The following is a 27504-nucleotide window of genomic DNA, read 5'->3' as shown; positions in this document are numbered from 1 at the left end:
AAACTAAAAAACAACCAAAACAAGATAGCAGGATGGTTCAGTTGTAAAAGGGACTTTTTACCTGGTGGATTCCACATGAGGGTGGTAGAGCGATGACTCCACAAAGCTGTCCTCTGACCTCCATATGTGTACGTACCTCAGTGTTGGTGACAATATGCATATGATGTGTACATGCACTCACACATACACACGTATCTATATGTTTCTGTCTCTAGGAGGATCTTACTAGCTCTTTGGAGGGCCTGATGTTTGCTTCTGGACAATGAAGAGTGTGGTTGATAAACATGTCTCAGAGCCTATATTTAATGCTAATGTGTGCATGCACCCATGTCTGTCAGACATGCATATTATCTGCCGTCCTAGTTTCAATTACTAACTTTGGAAACTTTTCCCTGGTTCCAAAGTTGTCTTGCCTCTTCTGTTCTCATGAAGTGTTTTTCAAAATCATCCTTACTCTCTTCATGTATTTATTGTAATGACTAGTCTCCGGAGCAGAGAGGAAGAGCGGATGTCTAAACCTGGGGCCATCTCAACTCCTGTAAAACATGTAGATGATCATACACCCAAAGCAGTGGAAGAAGTTACAGTTGAAAAAAGTGAGAAGCAGACACCCACTCTTCCAGGTAAGCATAACCAAAAAAGCCTTAGCTGCCAGAGTGAGGCACCTGTCAGCATTTGCGGAAGATTTTAAAGATTCAAGGATTGGTAACAATGTGAATTTTTCTATATGTACATACAGCTTTTCTCATTATGGTAAGAGTATAAATCTGTAAACTTCATGAATGTTTTTATTTTCTAAGTATAATTATTCATGTTTAACAGCTGCTTGCAGTAAGGAAGGATATTTTCCAGCCCTGCTCATTAGAGAGAGAAATATTCCAGACCTGAGGGGTGCCAGAGTGCTTGCCAAGCTGTTAGTCAGTCTTGGCTTCATCACATAGTATTGCAGGGATGGCTATTAGATTGATTGCCTTCAAACATTTAAAACAAAAGTTAGGTTAATACTGGAACTGTTTGCTTCTGTTGTACCTGTCTTACTCTAGTTGGCTAATGGCAGGCAGGAATTTGGCTATTAGAAAAGACATCTTTGTATAATGAACATGGCAATGCAGAGAAATGTGTGGACCCTTTGATAATTGTTTTTCTGTTACTCTTCCTTCTGTCAGTATGTCATCAGGCTTAATAAGTCACGACAATTTACCTTTTCTTTTCTTTTCTTTTCTTTTCTTTTCTTTTCTTTTCTTTTCTTTTCTTTTTCAAGAACCAAAGCCTGTGTATGCTCAAGTTGGTCAACCAGATGTGGATTTACCTGTCAGTCCTTCTGATGGTGTTCTGCCTAATTCAACTCATGAAGATGGGATACTTAGGTAATGTAATTTTCAAGCCACACTGAGCTTTGTATTTATTAGATGTTTGTTAGCATGCGAATTGAAAGTCATGTTCCTATAGCATTGTATAGTCTTTGTAGTACTATGATTAACAACAGCAAAGCAACCATTGTTTATTTTATTGCTATCTTTTCTTTGCTAGATCTTAGGTCAGTGACTAAAGAGTAAAGATTTGTTTTCTACTAAGATGTCAGAAAGCCCACGAGCTTTCTGTGCCCTAGCACTTAAAAATAAATACTTGCTAGTCAGCACTGACATTTTGAGCTGATGTCTGTTTATTGTGGCCTTCCTGTTCTGTGACATGTACCGAGTCTCTAGTCATAGTGTCAGTAGCACACCTTCCGTTTCAGCTAAGAGCATCTTAGTGTGCTGCCTAGAGGAAAATGATTTCTGACTGAGAAGTATTCCAGAACTAATTTGAGAATCCATGCCACTTATTTACTACTTTATAAGTAGATTTTATAAAATGGTGTGAACAAATTTTAAACCTTCATAGTCTATAAATCTGTTGCTTTTATCATAAAAAGTACATGTTGTCAGAGTACTTGATTTCCTAAGGTACAATAGATCAAGAACTCTACCAGCCCTCAGTATTTTCTGTACAAAAAAATAAATAAAGAAAATAATGCATGGGCTGTTTCCCAGTGCCTAGGCAGAAGCAGATAGTTTCAGAAGTAGGTAAGTAGTAGAGTTTTAGTATTAGCAATGGGTGATTAAATTACTCATTCTTGAGATTCCTTAAAATTGTAGTAAGATATCAGAGAACTGCCTCTCCATAAAAGCCCCGAAGAGCAGATGCCCAAGAGGACTTGAGCATGTCTGAAATATCAGTGGCTCAGCTCTGAGAGTCTTTAATTCAAATAGTGGATTTGAGGGGAAAGAAATGGATGGGTTTCATTGTTGGACATAGTTGATATAATGCAGATAGGCAGAGTATAAAACCTGTCATTTTCTGGAAGCTGCTGTATAGCATTGCTTTATCTGAGTGCAGATCCACTCAGCTACATCTCCTTCCTGTGGCACTCTGGACTAGTCAGGATTAGCCCAGGATTTCTAAGGACCTAGGATTTTCAAGAAAATATTTAAAAGATCTCTCTGTGGATCCAATTTTTTGGGGGTGAAGGGTCTGTGAGATACTTTTGACTTGGTTAGAAAACAAGATACCAGGACAACCAAAGGATTTAGACCATCTACTATAAAGCTGGTAAATACTTTCAGGGAGTGGTTGAGGGTTCTAGGAGACCTGACTAAGTATGACCTGCCCAATCTGTAGCCTTTTGATTTTTAGCTAGTCAGTTTCAGGTAAGAAAACCAAAACGGCTTGACATAGCGGCACATACCTTTAGTCTCAGCAGAAACAGGCAGATCTCTGTGAATTGGAGGTCAGCCTGCTCTACCCAAGGAGTTCCAGTATGGCCAAGGCTATGTAGTGAGACCCTGTTTTGAAAAACCAAAAAAGGAAAGTAAAGGAGACAGGAGAGGGAAGGGAAAGGGAAGGAAGAAAGCAAGCCAGGTCAATGGTGAATATTTTATACTTACAATATTTTACTTTAATTACTTTAATAGAAGCTATTGGCAATTTTTAACTAGTCACTTCAAAAGTACCCAAATTTCTCCCTCAATTAATTTATTCATTTATGTGACTTGATGATAGAGTCAAACAATTTGGTAATTAATTTATAAATTAAGAGGAAAGGGACCTTTCTGTTTTTCATATTCAGAATAGTGAAAGTGGGGTACTAATTCTTAGGAATATGGAGACGACAATGAGAGCTTAGTCAGCAGTGTAGAGCACTTTGCCCAGTGTCTTTTCTGCTCAGCTGTTCTGTAAGTTGTGCTTTAGTGTTTGCTCCCAGCGTAATAGAGGGGCATGCATGCATCTGTTCCTTCACTTCTTCCTAGGGACATAAGGGACAGCGACAGATGTAGGTCTAATCGAGAATTGCTGAATAACCTAAGTTCTTATCTGAAAGTTAGAGTACTTCAACGAGCCAAGCACCAAGACCAAACTTAAATCCACTGTCTTGATTGTTGAGATTATACGAGACACTACTTATAAATTTCTCATAGTAAGAGAATTACTGAATATTTTCTTTTCTTTATATTAAATGAGACTTTTCATTTATTCAGTGGAGTTCGTGTAGAAAAGTGGGTTTTGCTTTTATTTTTTAGCTGTTGGGAATTTACCATATATACTTGGGTAAGAATAGGGGAAAACATTGTTTATAAGAAAAAATTATAGAGTGGTCACAAAAAGCATTATTTCTCCATCAAATTTAGATATTTCAAAACTTATTTTCTAATAAGAAATTAGAAGGTCTATTAACTCTGGTTTTGGATTTTAGTACTAAGTTCTACTTAATAAATAAGTGCTATGTAGGAGGCTTTAGAAATGATGGTCCTGTATTCCATTCTGAATGTAGCTGTTGCTGTAGCAGCCTATTATGACTTTTAACTGTTTGAAATGAAATATCTGTTTTAACAGGCCCAGCATGAAACTGGTAAAATTCAGAAAAGGAGATAGTGTGGGTTTGCGACTAGCTGGTGGAAATGATGTCGGAATATTTGTAGCTGGCGTTCTAGAAGATAGCCCTGCAGCCAAAGAAGGCTTAGAGGAAGGTGATCAAATTCTCAGGGTATGTCAGTATATCATCTTATGTGGATTCAAAAGTCTTAGATCATCAGATGCCAGGCATAACAGACCTACTGTTGTGATTAGACTATAATTTATGTAGTCTCTTGAACCACCTAAGTTTCAAATTAAGAACTGGTTAGATCTAGCTTGTCTAGACTGGTCACTTGCCATTCCGTCTTTACTCTTGTTTGCTGTTTAGTTATGTTGTTAGAGATGTTTTATTGAAGTCATTGCTGTTCAAAGACCTTATAACGAAAGCATATTTTAGATCCCTCTACCGTCTACCAAATAGTCTTTTAAAAGTTTAGTTAAACAATTGGACTGTCCAAGACTGCCAGCCAGCAATTGTGGGTATTATTTCCCCATGAGAGTGAGGAGTCTTCATAAAAATGCTGACCTGTCAGACTCCTTATTTCAGATAGTGCTCACGTCCAGGAGGACGGATGGAGTTGATATCAGGCAAACCTGCAAGCTGCCTGGCTTTCAACCTTCAAACTCCACAAGAAAGGTGATCATTGGCAAAAGCCAGGAGAACTTAGGCTAGAAGTAATCTACAAATGGCCCTTTTCTCTGCTCTGCTTTCCATGGCAGTGTTGCCTGCTAATGGTGCTGTCTTCATCTGTCTCTCACTCCTCTTTATATGTGTTTGGCTACTGGTAGGTAAGCTCTGTCCCAGTGGTAAAATAAGAACACCAGTCTATCCAGTGTAGATTATGTGCTTACTGTTTTCTTACTTACTCGCTTTGGTTCCTCCATTCTGGTCTCTTTCTAATTTCAGCCTTCCTCCTCCCTTTGCTGAAGTAAAGTCTCCCATCTGCTCTACAGTCTTGCACTTTGTACATTTCTTCCTCTTTCCTTCCTGCTTCTCATAGTCTCATTTCTCTCCTTTGCTGCTGTCCAGTTCAAAGGATAGTTGAGTTCCTTCTTTGCTTCTTTCTTCCTTCCTTCTTTCCTCCCTCCTTCCCTCCTTCCCTCCCTCCCTTTCCCCCTCCTTCCTTCCTCCCTTCCCCTTCCTTCCTTCCTTCCTTCCTTCCTTCCTTCCTTCCTTCCTCTCTTTCTTTCTTTCTTTCTTTCTTTCTTTCTTTCTTTCTTTCTTTCTTTCTTTCTTTCTTTCTTTCTTTCTTTCTTTCTTCTTTCTTTGCCATCACTGACCATAGTCAAATTCACCTCACAGTTTCTATGATTTCTTAGCAGCATTTGCTTGTCAGTCCTCAAAGACATTCTTTCTGGAGATTCTCTCATGTGACCCCTGCCTTGACCTGCAATTTTGGAGACAAGTCTTCATCTCAGTGAGCAGCCCACAGCCAGAGTCTTCTTCACCTTGAGCAATGTCCTGTTCTTGGGGCCTGTCCTTCTTTCCCTTCAAACTTAAGCATATAAGAGTCATGGCACCGTCTCTGATTTAGCAGTTTCCCTCTGACATTGTCTAAGGTTCTTCCTAATATCATCTGCCCTTGCTGCACTTCTGTTGCATTTGAACACTGCATGGTAATAATGCTGACTGTATTTGCAATTCCAGCACTTACTTCTTACCTATCTCTTGATCCTGTTTTGAAGGAATCAGGGAATACATCATCTAAAAGCAGCTTCTTAAATAGCTCATTTTGGGTTTTCCATGAAAGTAATTAGAACATTTGACTATTTGCCTTTTGACCTTTTTGTTATTGTTGTTTTTAATTAATGGAGAAAAATTTACTAAAGGTGTTAGGATTACACTTGCTTATAATTCTGCTCAGTTATTGGTGACACTCAGGTAGATTTAACATCAACTTCATTTTGGAACTTAGAAATTTACTAATACAATTAGATACTGACTTGAGAACCAGATAGCACTACAAAGTTGCTGTTAGAAGGGCACCATAATGCATGTCTGGGTTTTTTAACTCTTTTTGGTATATAGTTTTCTTTTCAGCAATTAATAAAAAAGTTAGGCTATATGGTACCTATGTAGAATGAATATGGAATTTTAAATCTAGAGATAGTGAATAAATATTGTTATTTTGAGTCTAAATTGCATAGATTTGTAATTGATTACCTTAATATCAGGTAGTATTGTAACTACTCTGAATTTACATTTTTGCTCAACTTATTTATTTCATATGTGCTTATTTTAAATTAGAGAATTTTATATTCTCCAAAGTTAAAAAAAGTCCCTATTAAATATAGTATTGGCAAGTTAGACTCTTAAAATACTTGTTTTCTGAGTAAGTAAATACATTTATATTCCTAAAAACAGCTAGTGTAAATTTATAAAATTTTTATTTTAATAGGTAAACAATGTAGATTTCACAAATATCATAAGAGAAGAGGCTGTCCTTTTCCTCCTCGACCTCCCAAAAGGTGAAGAAGTGACCATATTGGCTCAGAAGAAGAAGGATGGTGAGATCTTGTTTGGAATGGAGAGAGTTAACCTGGAGGAGTTGGAGGGATTGGTTCAGTGTTCAGAGTAAATTGGGGTCAGGATGGTAGCAGTCCATAACCGCAGCACTCAGGAGCCTGGCATAAGCGAATCATAAGTTCACAGCCTGGCATGGTGGCCTAGGCATTTTGTCTCCCTGCTTGCTAGGCAGAAGTAGGTGATTTGAGGTAATTTAAAGATCTGTGATTTGCGTCCAACCTGATCTACATTCCAAGTTCCAGGACCGCCACGGCTACATGGTGAGACTGTTTCTTTACAAAACAAAGTGAACAATTAAAAAATGTTGTTCAAAATAAATAATTACAGTTTGAGGATGATTGAATTAATTAATCTATTAATTTTATTTAAGGTTCTATAGTCTTACACTATGCTCATTAACAGCAAGATAAATACGATCAGTATTTAAGCCATTATGATTTAAGTCAAGTGCCAGCCAATTCTTTATAAGTCAGAAAAGTATTTGTCTTATTAGCTATTGGAATTATATAAAAGGTTGTGTGGATAGTGGTCAAGTTTTGTACTGGTATTTCCTAAGCAATATATAGAATTGTTAATATCATTTAAAGAATATGTAACTTTTCTTTCTGGGTTTTTGTTTTTGTTTTAGCTTTGGCACTATGAACAGTTTGGGAGTGCAGTTTGGTCAAACACTCCATTTTTGGTTTGTTTTTGTGTTTTCTATTTGAGGTGGGTGCTTCTTGTGGCCGACTTAGCTTGGAACTTACTCTGTTGAAGAGGTTGTTCTTGAACACCTGATCCTCCTGTCTACCTCTTGAGTGCTGGGGTTGCAGGAGTGAACCACCATACACAGCTTAGCATGCTCAGTGGGAACAGTCAAAGTCTCCTGGAAGAGTTGGGGAGCAAAATTGTTCTTTACAGCATTTGCAGATCAGTTAAATGCTTGCTGTAATAGGAACCAGAGATGGGACAAATCTCATCTTTTTCTGCATCAGTTCATCATGCACCCAGTGAAGGTACTAAGATACCCTTCTAGAGGTAACATAAATGACTGAAGAACAACAAGTGAAATAATTCCAGATACACAGTGAGAATTGAGGATTGACTAGGTATTGTATGTTGATGTCGGCATTAGCAGGAGCATCTTCACAGAATACCTTTTCTGTAGATTATGTTTTTGTTATCCCAGTAAGTATTGATTAATGTGTTTCTTTTGATTCCTTAGTTTATCGCCGCATTGTAGAATCAGATGTAGGAGATTCATTCTATATTAGAACACATTTTGAATATGAAAAAGAATCTCCTTATGGACTTAGTTTTAACAAAGGAGAGGTGTTCCGGGTCGTGGATACCTTATACAATGGAAAACTGGGCTCTTGGCTTGCCATTCGAATTGGCAAAAATCATAAGGAGGTAGAACGAGGCATCATCCCCAATAAGAACAGGTATGAACACTTAGAAACTCGCTATACTGTGAATTGATGATAGACTATTGGGGGATCCAAGTTTGTAAGATTTGTATTGTTCAGTGTGTTAACTCTCTACCATCATAACTGACTCTTCAATCACTGTAGAGATTACTTGATTAAATCTTTGAAATGAAAGGTGCATGTGAACCTTGGTCCTCAATTTTGGCATTCCATTTCATTTCATTGTGGATTTTTTTTCTTGTTGCCTTTTAAATACTGTGGTTTCTGTTTCATTTTTCTTTTATAGAGCTGAGCAGTTAGCCAGTGTACAGTATACACTTCCAAAGACAGCAGGTGGCGATCGGGCAGACTTCTGGAGGTTTCGAGGTCTTCGAAGTTCCAAGAGAAATCTTCGAAAAAGCAGAGAGGACTTGTCAGCTCAGCCAGTTCAAACAAAGTTCCCAGCTTATGAAAGGGTTGTTCTTCGAGAAGGTAGTTTATTTCCTGTAGCTCAGTGTATATTTCTTTATGGCAGTATGTTTTAGGAAGTGGAAGTTTAAAAACTAATGTCATTATCTCTCTTGTTTGTTTGTTTAATTTCTCTCCAGCTGGATTCCTAAGACCTGTAACCATCTTTGGACCAATAGCTGATGTTGCCAGAGAAAAGTTGGCAAGAGAGGAACCAGACATCTATCAGATCGCAAGTGAGTAGACACAGGTTCAGCACTCAGCTTCAGGGGTCCGTCGTTCTTTGTCTCATTCCTCAAAAAATACAGCCTTGTGAGAAATTTGCACTTTATGTCATTGTTTTTAATTTGAAAAGAAGGCAGAACGATTGTGTCTACCAGTTCCTGTGCTAGGAAGAGTCACCATTTTTGAAATTTTTGCTTCGTGTGAAAGCTGCCTAGCTCCATGATCTTGTTGAACCTTCACAGTATCACTGTGAGGAGAGAATCAAACACCACATTTAAAGTTGAGCAACCTGAGGCTCAGTGCACTGTGCCAAGCATTGCTATACATCTGTTAGGTTTAGCATTTCCTTTTGAGGATCACTGGTGAGCATGGCCTTCATCTCAGCCTTCCCTTCTAAACTACAGAAACATGCAATAGAGTGGTGATTGTGCCCGTGCCGGTAGCTACTGTGTTGTAGACTTCAATTTGAGGCAGTGGACATGGAGGCGGAAGTGCTCTGTACACCAGGGCATTGCTGCTTTATCCTCTGAGTATTATGGTGTCTGGAATATACCACCTCAGTCATAACCACTTGGCGTGCTTTAAATAATACTTGAAAACTTACACTGAAGTTTTCTCGTATTTCACTCTCTGTGAAAGTTAAAATAATAATTTTGACATGTTATCACCACCCCCAACTCCCCCATTATAATTTCTTTTATAATTTTCCAAGTTCTTTTTTTTTTTTTAAAGATTTATTTATTGATTATATGTAAGTACACTGTAGCTGTCTTCAGACACTCCAGAAGAGGGTGTCAGATCTTGTTACGGATGGTTGTGAGCCACCATATGGTTACTGGGATTTGAACTCAGGACCTTCAGAAGAGCATTCGGTGCTCTTATCCACTGAGCCATCTCTCCATCCCCCCAAGTTCATTTTTTTTGATATTATAAAAGGTTTTTTCTATTTTTTCTTGAATATTTTATTTATTTACATTTCAAATGCTATCTCCTTTCCTGGTTTCCCCTCTGGAAACCTCCTATCCCATCCTTCCTCCCTTTTTCTCCTTCTTAATAAATAATAAAATGTTTTTATCGTTTTTCTTGAACCATATGACTTCTTTGATGACTTCTCTTTGTATAGTTTCTACCTTGCTTTTCACTCGTTTACCTATGTTAGAAGATAGCTTTTCCCATACTTAAGATGGTTTTCTTATAGGAAGGAAGAAGCCGTAGAATGTGAATACATTGTGTTTGTTTAGTGTGTGGGTAGCATTGCTGGCCAGAGGATTATGTCCACAGGTTTTTATTATTAGACTTATAGACTCATTAACATTTTTAAATATACAGTATTAGAGTTAGCATATTACTTTTTTATATTGCTTTTAATTTGATTTTGATGAAATTTAATGATGATATTTATTTTCTAAAAATCAGATTTTCATATACAAGTGATACTAAAGTTGAGCAGGTTAAAAAAATTTTCCCCCTCTACTTTTTTCAGATGTCTTTTGGTTATTGTACAGCAGGTAGCATTTCTCCCGAAGAACCAAGTTTGTAGGTTTCAAATGGAGGGAAAGCGAGTTTGAAAAACTTGGCCTTAGGATATAGTATATTGGTTTACTCAGATTATGCCACAACCCCACATGAAACTTCAGATAGCATAGTTATAAATAGCCTTTTAAGTTAAGGAATAGAAGCATTTTCTTCTACTGAAAGTCCCAGCTGATTTCTCCTTACTCATGTCTGTCAGATTTTGTGGTATTGCCGTGCCCTCCTGTGAAGCTTGTCTTCTTATAGTCTCAGTTTCTGATATTGCTTACTCATTGGTGTCACTGGTCATTTCAACTCTCTGCCTTTTCTGACCTGAAACATCACTGTTCTCCTTAAAGAAGAAGTCAAGTAATGTGTACTTGTGCTGTCTTAGACATTTTATGGATAAGGTAATACAAGGCTTCCAAGATGACGCTTAAGGTTCCTCACAGTGTCCTCTCCAGCTCCTAGCCTCAGTGCTTACACTTTTGGGAGTACAAGTGAGGTGTCTGACTGGAGACCTCCAGGCCACTGCAGCAGCATTGTGGATCTCACCTGCCATGGCTGACTGGTTCCAGGCAGGAATAGCTTCCCTGTGTCTGTGTGCCACACAAATGAGACAATATTTTTTTATGTTACTGCAGAGGAGGGTGGGAAATTAAACCTTAGACAATGGACAAAAAAGCATCCTTAAGTCCATAACTTCCGGAATTTTTAGGAATATTAATGGGATTGAAGGAACATTGAAGAAGAGGTAAGCATATCAAAACTCAGATTTAAAAAAGCACATATTTTGTTCATAGCAAGCGAGAATTTATTGTACTTTTACTTTCCTGGCCTTAATAAAAGCAAACTTATCAGTACAATTTTTTAAATCTTCATCTCATGTTAGGTGAGGTATTTATCACATTTCATAATTTTTTTTTAGCGCATTGATTTTTTTTTCGTTGTGACCTTTTGTTAAGTACCACATCATAGTATTTATTTTGATTACTAAAGTTTGCTTCCTTAGTTTACTCTGAGAGCAAGTGCTTTACTTGCCTTCCCTTAATCCTCGTTGTCTTGGGAAGCATTGTCTGACCTAGTATAGGCGGGTCTTACAGGGGTCAAGGGTCAGGGGTAGGAATTAGATAAATACCTCCTTTAGTGATTTCCACCCTTTGTGGTGGAAACATTTTTACTTTTTACAATAAATGAATAGGGGGCTTTCCTTGCTGACATGCTACTGACCTCTAGTGGATAGAATCCATACTGCTAAACATGCTACAATATACGTACAGCACAGCTCCATAGCCAGGTATTATTCCAGTGTAGTGCTCACCCTGAGAAACTTTGATCTAACCAGTGGAAATGCTGTTTTGTTTTTGTCCTGTCTCCATGAATAGAAAGTGAACCACGAGATGCTGGAACTGACCATCGTAGCTCTGGCATTATTCGCCTTCATACAATAAAGCAAATCATAGATCAAGTAAGTTATTATAAGTGGACTTAATCTTTATAGGTCCTATAGAGCTTATGGTTTGATGGGGGAGATTTAATGTGTAACAAAGGGAGAGTTTTCCCAACACTATTGCTGGTGTAGCCTGAGGAAGTAAAGCCCTTACTGTATAAAGGCATTAATAACAGTTTTAAGAAGATAGTTGTGATCAACATCAGAAGAACCTTCATTGCTATAGAAATACTGATGTTTAGATGTAATTAACACTGTGTTATAGCAGTGCAGTTCAGAGTGTATGTCTGAAAGGAGATATCAGTAACATTAAGTTGCTGCACTTTTACAGAATGAATACAGGTAATAGTTGTTAGCTTACAAGTGTTGTGGCTGAATCTTAAAAATAGCTAATAAAAAAGTTTTTTAAATTGAGCTAGAAATTCTGATTACAAATTTTTAATAAGTGCTCCTGAGACATAGCATTCACAATGTTTAACACTGAAGTATAGCAGGCCTGTGGCGTTTGTTAGAAAAGTGAGTTTTAATGGTGCTTTGTATCTTTGTATGTATTTTCCTTCCTGTCTCTAGGATAAACATGCTTTATTAGACGTAACGCCAAATGCAGTCGATCGTCTTAATTATGCACAGTGGTATCCAATTGTTGTGTTTCTTAACCCCGACTCTAAGCAAGGTGTAAAAACAATGAGGATGAGGTTATGTCCAGAGTCTCGGAAAAGTGCCAGGAAGCTATATGAACGGTCTCATAAACTTCGTAAAAATAATCACCATCTTTTTACCAGTGAGTATAATGTTAAAAGTTTTCTTTCAGCTTAAAATGTTTAGGCAATAGTATGGAAGTAAGAGGTTATGTTGTTCAAATGCTAAAGCTTTTATAGTCTCTGCTTGGAGAGCTTCCTGGTGATATAAAAGCAAAAATGTTCAGTTGAAAAGAAAAGTGTAATGAATGCCAAATAAAAATATGAAATAGTTGTACTATTTCCTCAGACTGATGATGGACAAGTTGGATGGTTTCTCCTCCCTTGCAACAATGTTCTCACCATTAAACTACATTGTTCACTCATTTTCAGCTACAATTAACTTAAACTCAATGAATGATGGTTGGTACGGTGCCCTTAAAGAAGCCATTCAGCAGCAACAGAACCAGCTGGTGTGGGTCTCTGAGGGGAAGGTATGGAGCTTCCTACTACCTTTTTACACTTGGTAAATTATGTAACTAATTAAAAATGTCTTTTGGTTACCTTTTTTTTCTTACTAGATCAAGATTTTAGAGACATTTGGAAAAACTTTTATACTTTTTATCATTTGTATGTAGTTATAAAGTTGAAAGCTTATCTTTTTCTCCTCAACTAAATTACTGGTCTATTGGGATTTTCTGTTAAAGAATTCTCGGGTTACACTAAACATTATTTTTGACTCTGTCCCTATGTGGCTGGGGGGTGGGAATAGCTTTGAACTTGGCTTCAGTTTCCTCCCAAGGTGAAGAAAAAGAAGAAGGGGTTTCTGGCCTGAGTGAGAAGACTTTCCTATAAAGACAAGTAGTGTGTGGAGGACACTGCCCTCCAGTGGCCATCACGAGTGTAGCCGGAGCCTCTAGCCCACTGAAGCACCAGGAAATATTGAAAGTAAACACCATGCCCTCCTCGCAGTTTACCTTAGGAATTAATTCCCTCTACCTCCTCCAGTGGCACCTTGACCACCCTTGACAACCAACTGGAAAACAGTAACTAAACTAGTTTGGATTTTGGTTTTTACGAATACCTAAATAGCTAGTATTGAGGTAGCTGCTTTCTGGTGTCAGCTTGGTTTATAGCAGTGTTTGATGGGAGAGAACTGTTTGTTTGGAGAGATAATTGTTTCCTTAAGGTACACCGTTGAAGGAGTCTTTGTTTTTAATGCCATCTACTTTTGTCAGATCTATGTGGTTGTTAGGGAATATTGAGAGTCCCTCCCTCTGGGTTTTTGGCTTGTTTTTGATTTTAAGTCTTTATGTTGCCTTGTTTGTTTGAGTTTTGTGTTTTGCCCCTGCATGGACCCTCCCTTCCTCTGCCTGGCTGTTGTGCAGATGCTCTGGCAATGCATGCTGCATGTTCAGTGAGTCCTATCCAGAAACATGTGACCTCTGCAAGAAAAGCTGATAGGTATTTATAGCTAGAAGTAGCACCACTGTTCTCAACTATTATAAAGCATCAGAGCCATTCTCATTGTGTACCATCTTGGGTGATGGGCTGTGCAGATGAGATAGTAGACCACTCTGAATAACTCACTACACCAATTCGCAGCAACACACCATACTTTTGTGGCATTTGATAGAAGGATTGAGTCTTCGTGTTAATCAGGTGCAACTACATAATTCTCCTGCTATACTTTGCCAAGTAGAGTGTCGGTAGCCTTCACTTTTGAATTGAGTTCTTAAAATTAGTCTAAATTTATTCCCCAAATATACAAAGTGTTACATAATTGCCTGCAAGTTTATTTTTTTAATCCATAAATCTTAATTTCCTATGATTTCTCTTTGTAATACTTTTATATACTTGGCTTTGTTTTTAAATAAAAGATTCCTGCAACCTTTTATGTAAGGGAAAATGGAATAGTTATTATTGCTTAGTTTGATGCAGTTTGTAAAACAGAAGTATTATAACTTAAATCACACTTGGTTTCTCTTGCTGCCCCTTCCATCCAAATGTGTTTTATCAGAATGGATAGATAATTGGAGACAAGAAATTTTTCATTTCACCAACTTTTCTGAATTAATCTTTTTGACTTAATTGCCACAGAGTTACTTTTTTTGTAAGATCTGACACACTCTTACTTTCCCTGTGAAATCAAGAAATGTCATCCTGAGAGTTTCTTAACATTAAGACATATTTCCTACTTCAAAACAGCCTATGGCTCTTGCTCACTTCTGTATTTCAAGAAGCTAGATAGATGGTGAATTCTGTGATTCTTCTGCAAGCTTTAAATCGTTCCCAGGAAGTTAAAGATTAAAGTAGATGGCAAGAAGACTTCTCTTCAGCAGTAGCCATCATAAGAGTTAGTGATCAGTGGGAGAGATTGTCCTGTAACCAAGCAGAACCCTGGGCTTTTCTGCCCCTAGCCTGGCACAGCCTCCCCTTACTCATCTTACCAGAAAGGCAGTGCTTGAGGTCAGCCTCTCACTGAAGCAAGCGAAGACATGAAAAGCACTGTTGAGGAGATCTGACTCCCAAGACCATGCTTGGCATAGGAGACTCAGAGCTGCTGATTACCCCTGCTGGTTACTACTAGTGCATCTGCCTAGAGAGTGAATCTCAACACTTCTCATGTAATGGTCCATGCTGTAATGGTAGAAGAAATCCTTTTGATTTCAGGATTCTAGTTCCATCACTTCTCATGCAATATCTTCAGAGACTGCTCTGGTTAACCCAAGTACTAGCTTAAACTGGTGTTCAGCGACAGTCTGTTGACTACAGCCCGTAGTTTCCTTTCCTCTTGTACTTCTCATTTTCTTTCTGAGCTACTCTGAAGCTCATCACTGTAGACTGTTAGGAATTAACTCAAGTCTTAATTACTTGCAAAAGACAAACATAACAGCATTTCCCCTTTTCATCCATTGGCTACTACATCTCTGAATAATAAGAAAGAATGTCTTATTAATTGGGGTAGCCACCCGGCAGGTGATGGCTTTCTGTTATTTTGTAAAAGCTTTAAGGGCCAAATTCCAATTAAAGAAAAAATTGTTTCCTAACTATAAATAGAGTATGTCTTACTCAGATTACTGTGGGGTTTATTTTCATAGTTGTTCTCACAAGTGCTGTTCTGTCAGTGTACCCTTGTTTGTGTGAGCTTGGTTTAATAGCATTCTCTTCTTCGCCTTGCTTTTTGGATGAAAAGCTAGTGACTAGGTTTATATCTGTGTGTCATACCAGAGTTCTTCCTGTTCTCTGTGGCTAGGCCCTAGCTTTGTCCTGGCTAGTCAGCCTCTGTTTGATTCATCCAAGCCCTTCCGATCTCAGGGGATGCTATGTGTATCTGCATGTGTGCTTGTACAATCTTCTTGATCTTTCCTCATCAGAAATTTCAAGAAATAGATATGATTTCTCCAAAGAAAAATATTCTTTTCAATCTCTCTTGTAAAATAAAGGCCATCTCTTAAAGAACTACTGAATAAAATTTTTAATTTACTTTTATTTGACCCAGGCGGATGGTGCTACAAGTGATGACCTTGATTTGCATGATGATCGTCTGTCCTACCTGTCAGCCCCAGGTAGTGAGTACTCAATGTATAGCACGGACAGTAGACACACTTCTGACTATGAAGACACAGATACAGAAGGCGGGGCCTACACTGATCAAGAACTAGATGAAACTCTTAATGATGAGGTGGGGACTCCACCGGAGTCTGCCATTACACGGTCCTCTGAGCCTGTAAGAGAGGATTCCTCTGGAATGCATCATGAAAACCAAACATATCCTCCTTACTCACCACAAGCGCAGCCACAAGCTATTCATAGAATAGACTCCCCCGGACTTAAGACAGCCTCTCAACAGGTAAGCAGCAAGCATTTGGTGCTTAGAGTTAGAGGTGCAATATGAAGTTTGAGAGTGTGGTGATAAGTTAAAGAATATACCTTTTCTTCCTCCGATTACAACTTAATCTTGAATTTCAGATTGAGAGTACCAAGGGCTTTATTCTGAGTTTTCTGCATTCATCTTACACAGCATTATAATGAAAATTTTAAGAGAAATATAGCCTTTGAGGTCATAGCTAACATTGTTAATCAGCACACTTAATGTCTACCAGTCACTATTAAGTTGAGCAAGAGGTTAGTAATAGACACAAGCATATATTTAAAATATTTTAAACACTTCACAGAAAGCAGAAGCCTCATCTCCAGTCCCTTACCTTTCGCCTGAAACAAACCCAGCATCATCATCCTCTGCAGTTAATCATAATGTCAATTTAACTAATATCAGCCTGGAGGAGCCTACCCCAGTTCCTCCCACCTCGCACGTATCACAAGCTGGTTGTTTAGGAGCACCAAGTGCTGAGGCAGCTCACATAGTGCTCAGAGATGAAGGACCACCATTGCCGCCGCATGCAGACCCAGCAAAGGTACCTGCACTGCAGTGCTGCCCCGACTGCTGCTCTCCATCAGCCCAGCCATGATCACCACTGCTTCGCCCTTTACGTTTTCCTTCTGCTTTTCCTTTTTTTTTTTTTTAAACTGGGCTCATACACTCTAGTGCTTTCCAACAAGACAAATCATTTCAGTTTTGTAGTTTTGCATGGCTTCCAATGGTATATTGATTATTTGTGTGACCAATCATTTTAAAACTTGTGCTTCAATAATTTTTATTACTTTTAATTTTGATTTTAGTATCTTCTAGGCTCCTTTAATATACAGTTGAGATTCATCTATAATATTTTTATGTTTATATAAATTATGGTATCCATAACTTTTCTTCATGATTTTTATCTTCAGTGTCAAAATCAAATAGAAGCAGTCGTTCTGTGAATTTTCTGCTAAATGAATACTCATCTTTACTTTTGTTGGTATAAGCTAAAGCATAAACACGCCTACCTGTAGTGTAAATTGTGAGCTTTCACTTGAGCTAGTTCTCTTCACTAATCTGCTGTGTCCTCGGTAGAAGTGGTAGCATATGCCATTTTGCATTTTAAAATTATAACTTAATATTTGTCATTGCCTAATAAAATAGAATAGAATTGAAAACAAGCCTCTGTCCTCAAATTTATTTATTTTTTAAATGCAGGTATATAGGAAGGAGCCATATCCTGAAGAAATGATGAGACAAAACCATATTTTAAAACAACCGGCTCTTGGTCATCCAGGGCAGAGACCAGATAAAGAGCCAAATCTAGCCTATGAACCCCAACTTCCATATGTAGAAAAACAAGCCAGCAGAGACCTCGAGCCGTCATACAGGTATGAGTCCTCAAGCTACACAGACCAGTTTTCTCGGAACTATGACCATCGCCTACGATTTGAAGATCGAATCCCTACCTATGAAGACCAGTGGTCATATTATGATGACAAACATCCCTACCAACCTCGGCCTTTTGATAATCAGCATCCTCGAGACCTGGACTCCAGACAGCATCCTGAAGAGGCTTCAGAACGAGGTTATTTCCAGCGTTTTGAAGAGCCAGCCCCTCTGTCATACGACAGTAGAACACGCTATGAGCAGCTGCCTCGGACCTCTACTCTCCGACATGAAGAGCAACCAACCCCTGGATATGAGGTGCACAACAGGTACAGGCCAGAAGCACAGCCCTATTCTTCAACAGGCCCTAAGTCGTCTGAACCCAAGCAGTACTTTGACCAGTACCCACGAAGTTATGAGCAAGTACCCCCACCAGGATTTACCTCCAAAACAGGCCATTATGAGCCTCTCCATGGTGCTGCAGTTGTTCCTCCTCTGATACCTTCCTCTCAACATAAGCCAGAAGTTCTGTCCTCAGCTACCAAACCACAGCCTCCACCCCCAACCCTAACTGAAGAAGAGGAGGATCCCGCAATGAAACCGCAGTCTGTGCTCACCAGAGTCAAAATGTTCGAAAACAAAAGATCTGCGTCTTTGGAGAACAAGAAAGACGTGAATGACACTGCCAGCTTTAAGGTACAGGCGGTGTGTCTGTGTCTTAGCCTGAGTCTGTGATACAGTAGTGAGGGTCAGATGTGTCTTAACTCCCGCTTCCTCCTGGGGATACCTTTCTTGGTAACTATCTCTTTCTTGTTTTCTGCAGCCTCCAGAAGTAGCGTCTAAACCTCCAGGTGCTTCTCTTGCTGGCCCTAAACCTGTTCCTCAGAATCAGTTTAGTGAGCACGACAAAACACTCTACAGGTGGGTGTGCTCCACAACACTCAGCATGAATCCCAACAGGACTACTAGTTAGTCAAGGAGATGTGTGAGGAGGAAGAGAGGCCCTTACTCTCAGCTAAGCAGCCGCTTTCCTGAGGAGCCCTGACCACAGGGAGAGAGTGTTCCTGTGCTCCTGTGACTGGACTTTAGTAAACAAATGTTTCGAAAAATTGGGTTGTATTGTTTTTAAAATAAATGATTGAAACAAAAATTTTAAAGCCATATTGTCTCCATTTTAAGTACATTCAGAGTCTAAATTGTTCATTTGTAGGCATGAAAACAAACTCAAGCTGATTTTAAATCACTGCAATTCTTCATTTAGGGAGCAGGTGTAAAGTGCTTGCTATTTTGTTCTCTGTGGAGCTTCCGGTTAAGTAGCACAAAGCATATGTTAGTGTAGGCAGAGAAGCCTCTGCTCCTGCCCCTGTGCTGTCAACCATGTGCATGTCAACCACAGAAACAGACTGGGACAGACTCACTTGCTGCATTTACTGAATAATAAGAACTACTGTCCCATATAGTCAGTTGTTTCATGACTTGTCTCCTTGCTTTACCCTCTAGGATTTCGGGTGGAATGGGCTGTTTGCTTATAATGAAAATCATTTATTAGTCCTAGATTAAGATTTTAAAAAAATCCTTTTTATTCCTGATTCTTCAGAGTTCCTTTTGCTGACATTGATAACACCGATATGGTTCTCCAGAATCATGATTTCTTTCCTCTTTAATTGCTTCTCACCTGCTATGAAACCCCTTAACAAATAAACATTGAATTTGCTAAATTGTACTAAGATACTCGTGAGGCAAAGGGAGCCTATATTTGCATGTACAACATGAATATGTTATTTTAGAATATATATGCTGAATTTTTGACTATGCCATTAAGACCCAAATAGTCATAGCTGTCAGTAAAAAGATGAAAGTACAAAACAAAACAAGATAGACCACTCCTGAAGAACAGCACTTGACATTAGCCTGTGCACACAGACAAGAGGAGGGAAATCAAGATAGGATTAGATTTGTATGTTCCATTGTCTTTGTAAAATTAACACCTAAAAATCGGTTTACTTGTTCCTTATTGTCAGGCTCCCAGAGCCCCAGAAACCTCAAGTGAAGCCACCTGAAGATATTGTTCGATCAAATCATTATGACCCTGAAGAGGATGAAGAGTATTACAGAAAGCAGCTCTCTTACTTTGACCGGAGAAGTTTTGAGAGCAAGCCTTCTGCACATATTCCTGCTAGCCACCACTCAGAGCCTGCCAAGCCAGTCCATTCGCAAAGTCAGCCAAATTTCTCTAGTTATTCTTCAAAGTAAGTCTGTTTGCTTAAGGCTCACCTAAGATGAAACAAAAATTTCAGTTGCATAATATAGAGTTGAAGGTCTAAGGAAAGCGGACACAGTGTCAGTGTACCAAGGTGCTGCTTTCTAGGTGAGGCTGTAGTTCGTGGTCTTTACTCTTAACCCTAACATCAGATACACAGAGTTTTGAAGTAAGCAAAGTTGCTAAATGCAAGAGTTTTGGTGAAAAGAGTGAGCCTCAAGTTAAGATGAATCTTCAGTCTCTCCATATAAGGATATACACTTAATGATAATCTTTTCCTTATTTTGTTCTTGTCTTTAAGACATACAGATAAGTAGGTGAGGAGGTCATAGGGAATACTAAGGTATTTTTTGGTCTTGGTTTCACAAAGGTGAAAAGAGCTGTGTTTGTCTTTGTTTTTCAATCATGGGTGTTTGTAGAGTTTTTTAGTTCAGCTTTACAGAGGATCAGGTGAGATGAAATGACAGGTTTCTTGGTTCTCAGTCTTTCCCTCTGTTTGCTCCTCTCTCCTTTTGTGACTTCTGTGCTGGTGCACTTTTTTCTTGTGCCTGCTGGATTAGCACTTCCTGCTGCTGGTCCATCTCTGCTCGGATCCTCACAGAGTTAGGGACTGAGAGTTGGCTATGATCATCACAGGCACCAGTGGGCTCGTACTCCACAAAATGAGACCCAGAGAAACAAAAACAGATGGGTTTTGTCTCAAAGAATTTGTTTATAAAATTATAGGAGCTGCCCAAACAAATCCTAAAAGGCAGATGGTTTGGAAAGCAAAGTCCAAGAGGTGCTTGGTAGCCTTTAAATTCAGGGAAAGACTACATTCTTTACCTGATAAACTCAAGAGTCAAGAGCCATTCCATTCAAGCTGAAAACCCATTTCTAGTGCACCACCCAGCTTAGTCACCTTAAGTAAATGGAACTGTGGCTCAGGCATAAGACATGTGAGTTTTGTGCCCAAGATTAAAGGCATGCACATATTTACTGAACCTCAACTCTTAGTATTATGTGAAACTTATATAGTACTGAGTAAACTTCTTTTAGATTATATTTTGAAACTTGTAATATTGAAGACCCAATTTAGTTACTTCTGTTTTCTGAGATATCATTAATATTTAGAACATCTTAGTCTCTCTAAATCTTTTTTTCTATTAAAGAAGTACAGTGCATATTTTAGTGGAGAATTGCTTTAAATAATACATTTTTCTAGCACAATACTAGACAGGTGCCTGCCAGTATCTAGATAGAGTACCAAATTATTTAAGCTCAGATTTTGGTAAGGCAAAGGTTATATTCTATAGTAATCATTTTATCTTTAAAAATAGTGTGTATGAGTCTCTTGCTCACATGTATGTATGTGCACCATACATGTGTCCAGTGCCCACAGAAACCAGAAGGGAACATTAGATTCCTTGGAATTACAGTTAAATATGGTTATGAACTACTATGTGACTGCTGGGAACTAAGTCAGGGTCTCCTGCAAGAACAGCAAGTGCTTGTAACTGCTGAGCCATTTCTCTAGTCCCATGTAGTCATTTATTTTAAATGCATCTTTAAGAGATGAAACAAGATGCATTTGTTTGTTTGGAAAAGGTGGGTGCACCACATTGTACCTATAAAGTTCGTAGAACATCTTTTGGGAGTTGGTTCTTTTCTTTCACAGTGTGAGTCTAGGTATAGGGAGGATGGCCGGATTGACCTCAGATTCTCAGGCTTGGAAGCAAGTGCCTTCCTTACTGGGCCCAGAAGTGATCAGTTTTAAGTGTTCTGTGAAATTCAGCAGTTCCTGTTAGAAGAGGGCCAAGGAATTTAAAGGAATACTTTATCCTTTTACATACATGATAAATAGGATATAACCTTAAAAATTTGTTTATTCCGGGGCTAGAAAGATGGCTCAATGGTTAAGAGCACTGGCTGCTCTTCTTGAGGAATTCAGTTCCCAGTACCCACTAGGCAGCTCATAACAGTCTGTAACTGCAGTTTCAGGGGATCCAACATCCTCACACAGATAAAGCACCAATGCACATAAAATAAAATTTAAAAAATACTTATGTCTAAATTTGCCAGTAAATCAGACGAAAAGTTGTTGGGGTTTGGCTTTTTGTTATTGTTGGTTTGTTTGTTTGAGGCAGGGTCTCAGTAATTATCGTTGGCTGTCTTGGAACTTACTGTGTAGACAGGCTGTCCTCAAACTCAGAGATCTGCCTACCTCTGTCTCCCAAGTGCTAGGATCAAATGAATGCACTACCAGGCCTAGCTTAAAAAGCATTTTTGATTTTATGTTAATTGGATTTTTTTTAAGAGTGAAAATTGGTTATTTGTGTTACATAATGTTCAAATGGGGTCTAGAACACTGCCTAGAACCCAATATTTACTGATTTAATGGAGCTCACTCAGTAAAGGGTGCTAACTGCATCAGTCATTCACCCCACTGCAGATCGGCACAGGTCTGGGAGGAGCCTGTGCTAGTGGTGGTTCTCACAGGTAAGCTTTGCCATTGAATGAAATGGTGTCTCTTGCCATTTTGCTCTCTGAGAACTAAGTGTGGAGATAGATTGATGGCAGGCAGGTCTTTGTTGCTGTTCATGTATGAGTATGTTGTGTGTGGCAGCTTTACAAATAAGCATCCTCCCACCACAAGTTTTAGCTTACTACTGGAGGGCTTGCTAGAAAAGAAAAGAACATCATTGATCATGGCCATGTTAGAAAGGTCCATGTGTTTTCATTTGCCAGTTCGTCTTTATAAGGATCAGTATACCTGTCAGTCAAGAGACATGTATCCCTTCTCCTGTCTTATGCCATTTCTTTGCCCAATCTTTCTTTTTTAAAATTGGGCTTTATTTATTCATGATTTGTTGATTATTATTTGATAATTGCTTATTGTCTTACTTCATTATTTTCTTCTTCTTTTTTTTTTTTTTTTTTTTTTTTTTTTTTTTTTTTTTGTTTGTTTGTTTGTTATTCACGGCAGGGTTTCTCTGTGTAGTCCAGGCTAACGATATATGATAAAATGTGCCTGCCTCTGCTGGGATTAAAGGCACACACTAACTACCATCCAGTGACTCTTTGCTTTTATTTTTGAGTGCTGCTGGATGTTGAGCCCTGCCACTGAGCTCTACCTTATTCTGGCTCATTTCTTTGCTCACCATTAGCTGCTGTGGCATAGGTGAGCAGAGGCTGAGCTGAGGACACAAAAGGCAGTCAGTGTGAGGACACAGATATGTGTGTGGGGGGGTAAAACTAAGTTCATTATCTGTTAATACTATTGCTGATTCCGTTGGCTATGTGAGAGTGAGTAGTATGTTCTTTTATGAAGCAAACTGTTAAGATTGTGGATGTTGGTTAATATTTTAAATGACATTTGAGTTCTATTTGCTGTAAATCTTAGTTAGATTGACCGTTTTCTTTCATTTTTCTATTGCGCTTGCTTTGCCATCACCTAGATTTCTTGGCTCTTACACTAGCTATGACTACTTGAAAAGGAACATCAAGTGGTAAGACTGGCATTGATGTGAGGCTGTTCCATGAGATGTCCCTCACTGTGTCATTGGCATTATGTGCATTTTCAGATCTTAACTTGTCTTCTAACATTGAAGTCTAAATACATGTAAGCAAGGTACCAGCTAATTTTGATGCTGTTCATAAAGCTAGAGTATTTGCAACAAATATTGTATGAAAACAAATACACATTTCAAATACATGTTGTTGTCTGTGCACATAATGCCAGTGCAGCTTGGCACTCTGCAGTAAGGCTTAGGTGGCAGGGTTGCAATTATGGGTCTATTTAGATTTCTTTTGTTTAAATTTTATGTGTTACTTATTAACAATTGGCAATTTGAAAAACTAAGGATATATGGCACAATTTTTACTAGACAAGCCTTGTAAAGTGTGTCTGCTACTCTAGCAATCATTAAACAGAGCAAAAGAGCAAGAAACCAGGGCAGATTTTTAAAGATGCCTTGTTTTTCAGTGTTCCTGGAACACAGCCCTGCCCGTTCATTGACTGACTATGTCTAATTTTGCCTGATAACAGCTAAGTTGAATAGCTATTATGTCAGAGACTCTATGGCTCAAAAAGGCAAGCCCTTTTATCTGGGTCTTCACTTGGCAGCATTGGGTCTCTGACGGGATGTTTTATGGTGCTTTGAGTATGCTTGACACCAAGATTTTATACCTGAGATACAAAATTAGAAGTGAGTTTAAGGAAGGTTTGTGCCAAAATAACATTTCTCAAAATATTTGCAAAACTTCCTTAAATCTACTATTTTTATAAATATCACAAATATTAAAAAGTATACCCAAAATTTCATCCGCCTTTTAATAGATATCTTCTGGATGTCTTACTAATATTCTTCAAGTATCTGTGCTGTCTTGACATTTCTTGTGCTGATGAATTTGTTTGTATATTTTGGTAGAGTTGCTGCCTATACTCATGAGAATAAACTGAAATTGTGACATTTCTAGATCCTTTTTTTTTTTTTAAAGAAATAGCAATAGTTTTGTGATAGGGGTTCATTTTTCCAGCATTGAAATTTCTTCTCTTTTTCTTTTAAATAGGGGAAAACCCGAAACTGATGCTGTGGATAGATCATTCAGTGAGAAACGTTATGATCCAGCCCAGGCCACACCCCCTCCTCCTCCGTTGCCCTCGCAGTACAGCCAACCAGCTCCACCTCTACCCAGCTCTTCTCTCCACATACATTCCAAGAGCGCCCAGGGCGAAGGTAGGAGGTTAAGACATTAATATATTATTGTAATAGAGTAATGGTTATGAAGTTAAATTCTTACAGTTTTGAAGCTTAGGTGACTTTAATTTTTTTTAAAAAAGGTCCAAAAAGTGTTAGGGCTAGTAAGAGTGAAAAGTAAAGATTTTGTCAAAAATATATGTCATTTTGGCATGGTAGTTCATGTCTTTAATCCCAGTGCAGAGGCAGTGAATCTGAGTTTGAGACTATCCATCCTTAGTTTGTATAAGTTCCAAGCTAGCCAAGACTGCGTACCTACTTACTAACTCTTACAGAAAAGAAAGAAAATGTGTTGTGTATTACCTTCTGTTTATATAAATGACCGTTATATCGGATGAGCCTTGTAGCTAAATGGATTTTTGTCAAACAGCCCCCCCTATTTTTTTTTAACATAGCTTAATTGTATACCAATCTCCAGATCTTGAAAGCAGTACCTGTTAATTGGTATGTCTCTGTTTAAATATTTAGGGACTATAGAGATGGCTCAGCAGGTTAAATTACTTCATTGGGCTTGATGTGAATCCCAGCCCTGGAACCTGCATGGTAGAAGGAAACAACTGATTCCATCCAGTTCTCTGCTGACATTGTACACTATCAGTGGTACAGACGCACTCACACATGCTAAATAAGATGTCATTTTAAATATTTGAATAGTGCCTTATAAGTCTCCACCTTAAAATATGGACATAAGAAAACCATACAGTTTTACACAGAAAATACCTTTTCATCTTTCAATAAAATCTCAATGAATTAGCTTACTCATTTGAATTGCTAAATAATATTCTACCCTAATATGATACAGTTTATCCTTCTTGACATTTTTTAGTACCTATCTATTACGTGGGAGTCAGATTAGAGGTTAGCATTCTTGAAACAAACCAATTATTATACACATAGCTCCCTCATACTTAGAGATGCATGTGGTGGTACATGCCTTTAGTTCTGGCACTTGGGAGACAAAAGTTAGCCTGGACTGTACAGCAAAATCTTTCTTTGGGGGGTGGGGTTCATGACAGGGTTTTTCTGTGTAACTGTCCTAGAGCTGACTCTGTAGACCAGACTGGCCTTGAACTCAACAGATTCACCTGCCTCTGCCTCCTAATTGCAGGGATTAAAGGTATGCATCCCTACTGCCTGGCTAGACAGCAGATTCTATGCACAATTAAGAGACCAACCAAGGAAGAAAAACAAATGATTTAAACAGACATCTTTTGCTAGTTCCCCTCCTAAAGGAAGAAAAATTTGTTTTTCCTAAGTGATGGTAGCTATAAGGTGTTGTTGGTATTACTTGTTTTAATAGGTGCCTTTTATCACAGTTAGGAACTATCTCTATTCTTAGTTTGCTGTAAGCATTTTGTTGAATGTTTTTCTCTTGTGAGCTGGAGAGATGGCTCAGTGTTTAACAGCACTTGCTGCTCTTACAGCAGCTTGGGTTTAGCTCCCAGCACCACATCAGGCAGCCCTTAACTGCCTCCAGATCCAGAGCCTCCAACATCATAAATGACCTATACAAGCACTGGGCACATAAGTGACAAACACACATACATGTATTTGCAGTCACATATACATAAAATAAAAATCCAGCTCTTGGGAGGCAGAGACAGGTGGATCTCTGTGAGTTCAAGGTCAGCCTGATCTATAGAGCAAGTTCCAGGACAACCAAGGCTACATAGAAAAACCCTGTTTCAGGGAGAAGTCTTTAAAATAAAAAATATTTACTTCTCAAATTATCAGGATCATCTGATTTTTCTACCTTATTTTAATGTGGTTACATTATTGTGTTCATGAAGATTTTGGATTCATAGTTTTCTTGAAATGGCTTTGTCTGATTTTGTTATCAGTGTTATACTAGTTCTGTAAAAGAGAGCATAGCTTTTCTTTTCCTTTATCTTTTCTTTAAAACAAAACGAAAACCTAACATTTTCCCACCAGTGTTCCTCTTCTGCAATTTCATAGAGGTTGGGTGGTTCTGTTCTCCGCTGCTCCAGCAGAATGCAGCGAGCAGAGTGTAGCCATCCCTGCTGTTTTTCACATTGCCATGGACACTTGAGTTGTCCCATTGTCAGCTTTGCCTGTTTCCTGGTTGTGATATGATCTTTAATTGTTAGTTTATTTTTATTTCATGTTTCCCTGATGGTTAGGTTAGTGTCTTACTGCATAGTGCTTGGTGTTTTACAGAGAGGCAGGTGTTCTTCTGCACAGAATTTTAATACTGATTACCACTTATACAGTTTTAAAGTATCTTCTACCAGTATGTGGCTGCTATGCCTTTTTTAAAAAAATGCTTTTGTTAAGGATGAGTTTTCAATACTGATGGGTTTTATATAATCAAATTTTTCATTCTGTTTCTAAGTGTCAATAGATAGTGGGACAGAGTTACTCAGGACATACATCTTAGGAGGCCAGTACTTTCATAGCCTCTGGCTGATTCTGAAACAACCATCTATACTCCAACTTGTCAGCATCACACAGGACCCAGGACTTTACCTCAGGACATGTAATGCCAGTAAAGAAGGCAAAGGGTTGTTAAAATGGTTTTCAGGGAGTTTTTTTAAAATGTGTGTATGTTTGTTTTTCAGGCAATTCAGTATCATTGGATTTTCAGAACTCATATATGTCCAAACCAGACCCACCCCCATCTCAGAATAAACCAGCAACTTTCAGACCACCAACCAGAGAAGATCCTCCTCAGACTTTCTATCCCCAGAAAAGTTTCTCAGACAAAGCTCCAGTTAATGGAGCTGAGCAGACTCAGAAAACCATCACTCCAGCATACAATCGATTCACACCAAAGCCGTACACAAGTTCTGCCCGGCCGTTTGAACGCAAATTTGAGAGTCCAAAGTTCAACCATAATCTTTTGCCAAGTGAAGCTGTACATAAACCTGAATTGTCCTCAAAACCTTCCACTTCGCCACAAACCCTTAGAAAAGCTCATAGTTCAGCGCAGCCTCCTGAGTTTGACAGCGGAGTTGAAACTTTCTCTGTTCACACAGAGAAGCCTAAATATCAAGTTAATAATATCAGCACCATACCTAAAGCTGTCCCCGTGAGGTAAGATATTTACTTGTTTTTGTTAAAAGTGTTGCTTGACATGATTTTTTTTTTTTTTAAAT

General features: G+C 38.5%; 1 protein-coding gene across 16 annotated transcripts in view; it reads left to right on the top strand.

Annotated features, from left to right (window-relative positions):
• Positions 1–27504, top strand: part of Tjp1 (tight junction protein 1) — a 358112-nt gene that overhangs the window by 323906 nt on the left and 6702 nt on the right. For 6 of the 16 annotated variants that reach the window (XM_031386893.1, XM_031386891.1, XM_031386890.1 and 3 more), the window contains 18 exons: positions 484–623; positions 1262–1367; positions 3874–4024; positions 6294–6402; positions 7626–7845; positions 8117–8301; positions 8418–8513; positions 11400–11482; positions 12035–12245; positions 12535–12635; positions 15644–15994; positions 16320–16559; positions 17219–18085; positions 18213–18310; positions 19411–19638; positions 23087–23137; positions 24201–24367; positions 26968–27442. In XM_031386893.1, the coding sequence (XP_031242753.1) occupies positions 484–623; positions 1262–1367; positions 3874–4024; positions 6294–6402; positions 7626–7845; positions 8117–8301; positions 8418–8513; positions 11400–11482; positions 12035–12245; positions 12535–12635; positions 15644–15994; positions 16320–16559; positions 17219–18085; positions 18213–18310; positions 19411–19638; positions 23087–23137; positions 24201–24367; positions 26968–27442 (3879 nt within the window). The remainder of the gene's footprint in view (positions 1–483; positions 624–1261; positions 1368–3873; positions 4025–6293; positions 6403–7625; positions 7846–8116; positions 8302–8417; positions 8514–11399; positions 11483–12034; positions 12246–12534; positions 12636–15643; positions 15995–16319; positions 16560–17218; positions 18086–18212; positions 18311–19410; positions 19639–23086; positions 23138–24200; positions 24368–26967; positions 27443–27504) is intronic. The other 10 variants (XM_031386896.1, XM_031386894.1, XM_031386892.1 and 7 more) reach the window with 3 other exon arrangements.

Source organism: Mastomys coucha, unplaced genomic scaffold, assembly GCF_008632895.1.
Source record: "Mastomys coucha isolate ucsf_1 unplaced genomic scaffold, UCSF_Mcou_1 pScaffold21, whole genome shotgun sequence".
NCBI lineage: Eukaryota > Metazoa > Chordata > Mammalia > Rodentia > Muridae > Mastomys > Mastomys coucha.
This window is presented reverse-complemented; position numbering and strand designations above follow the sequence as displayed.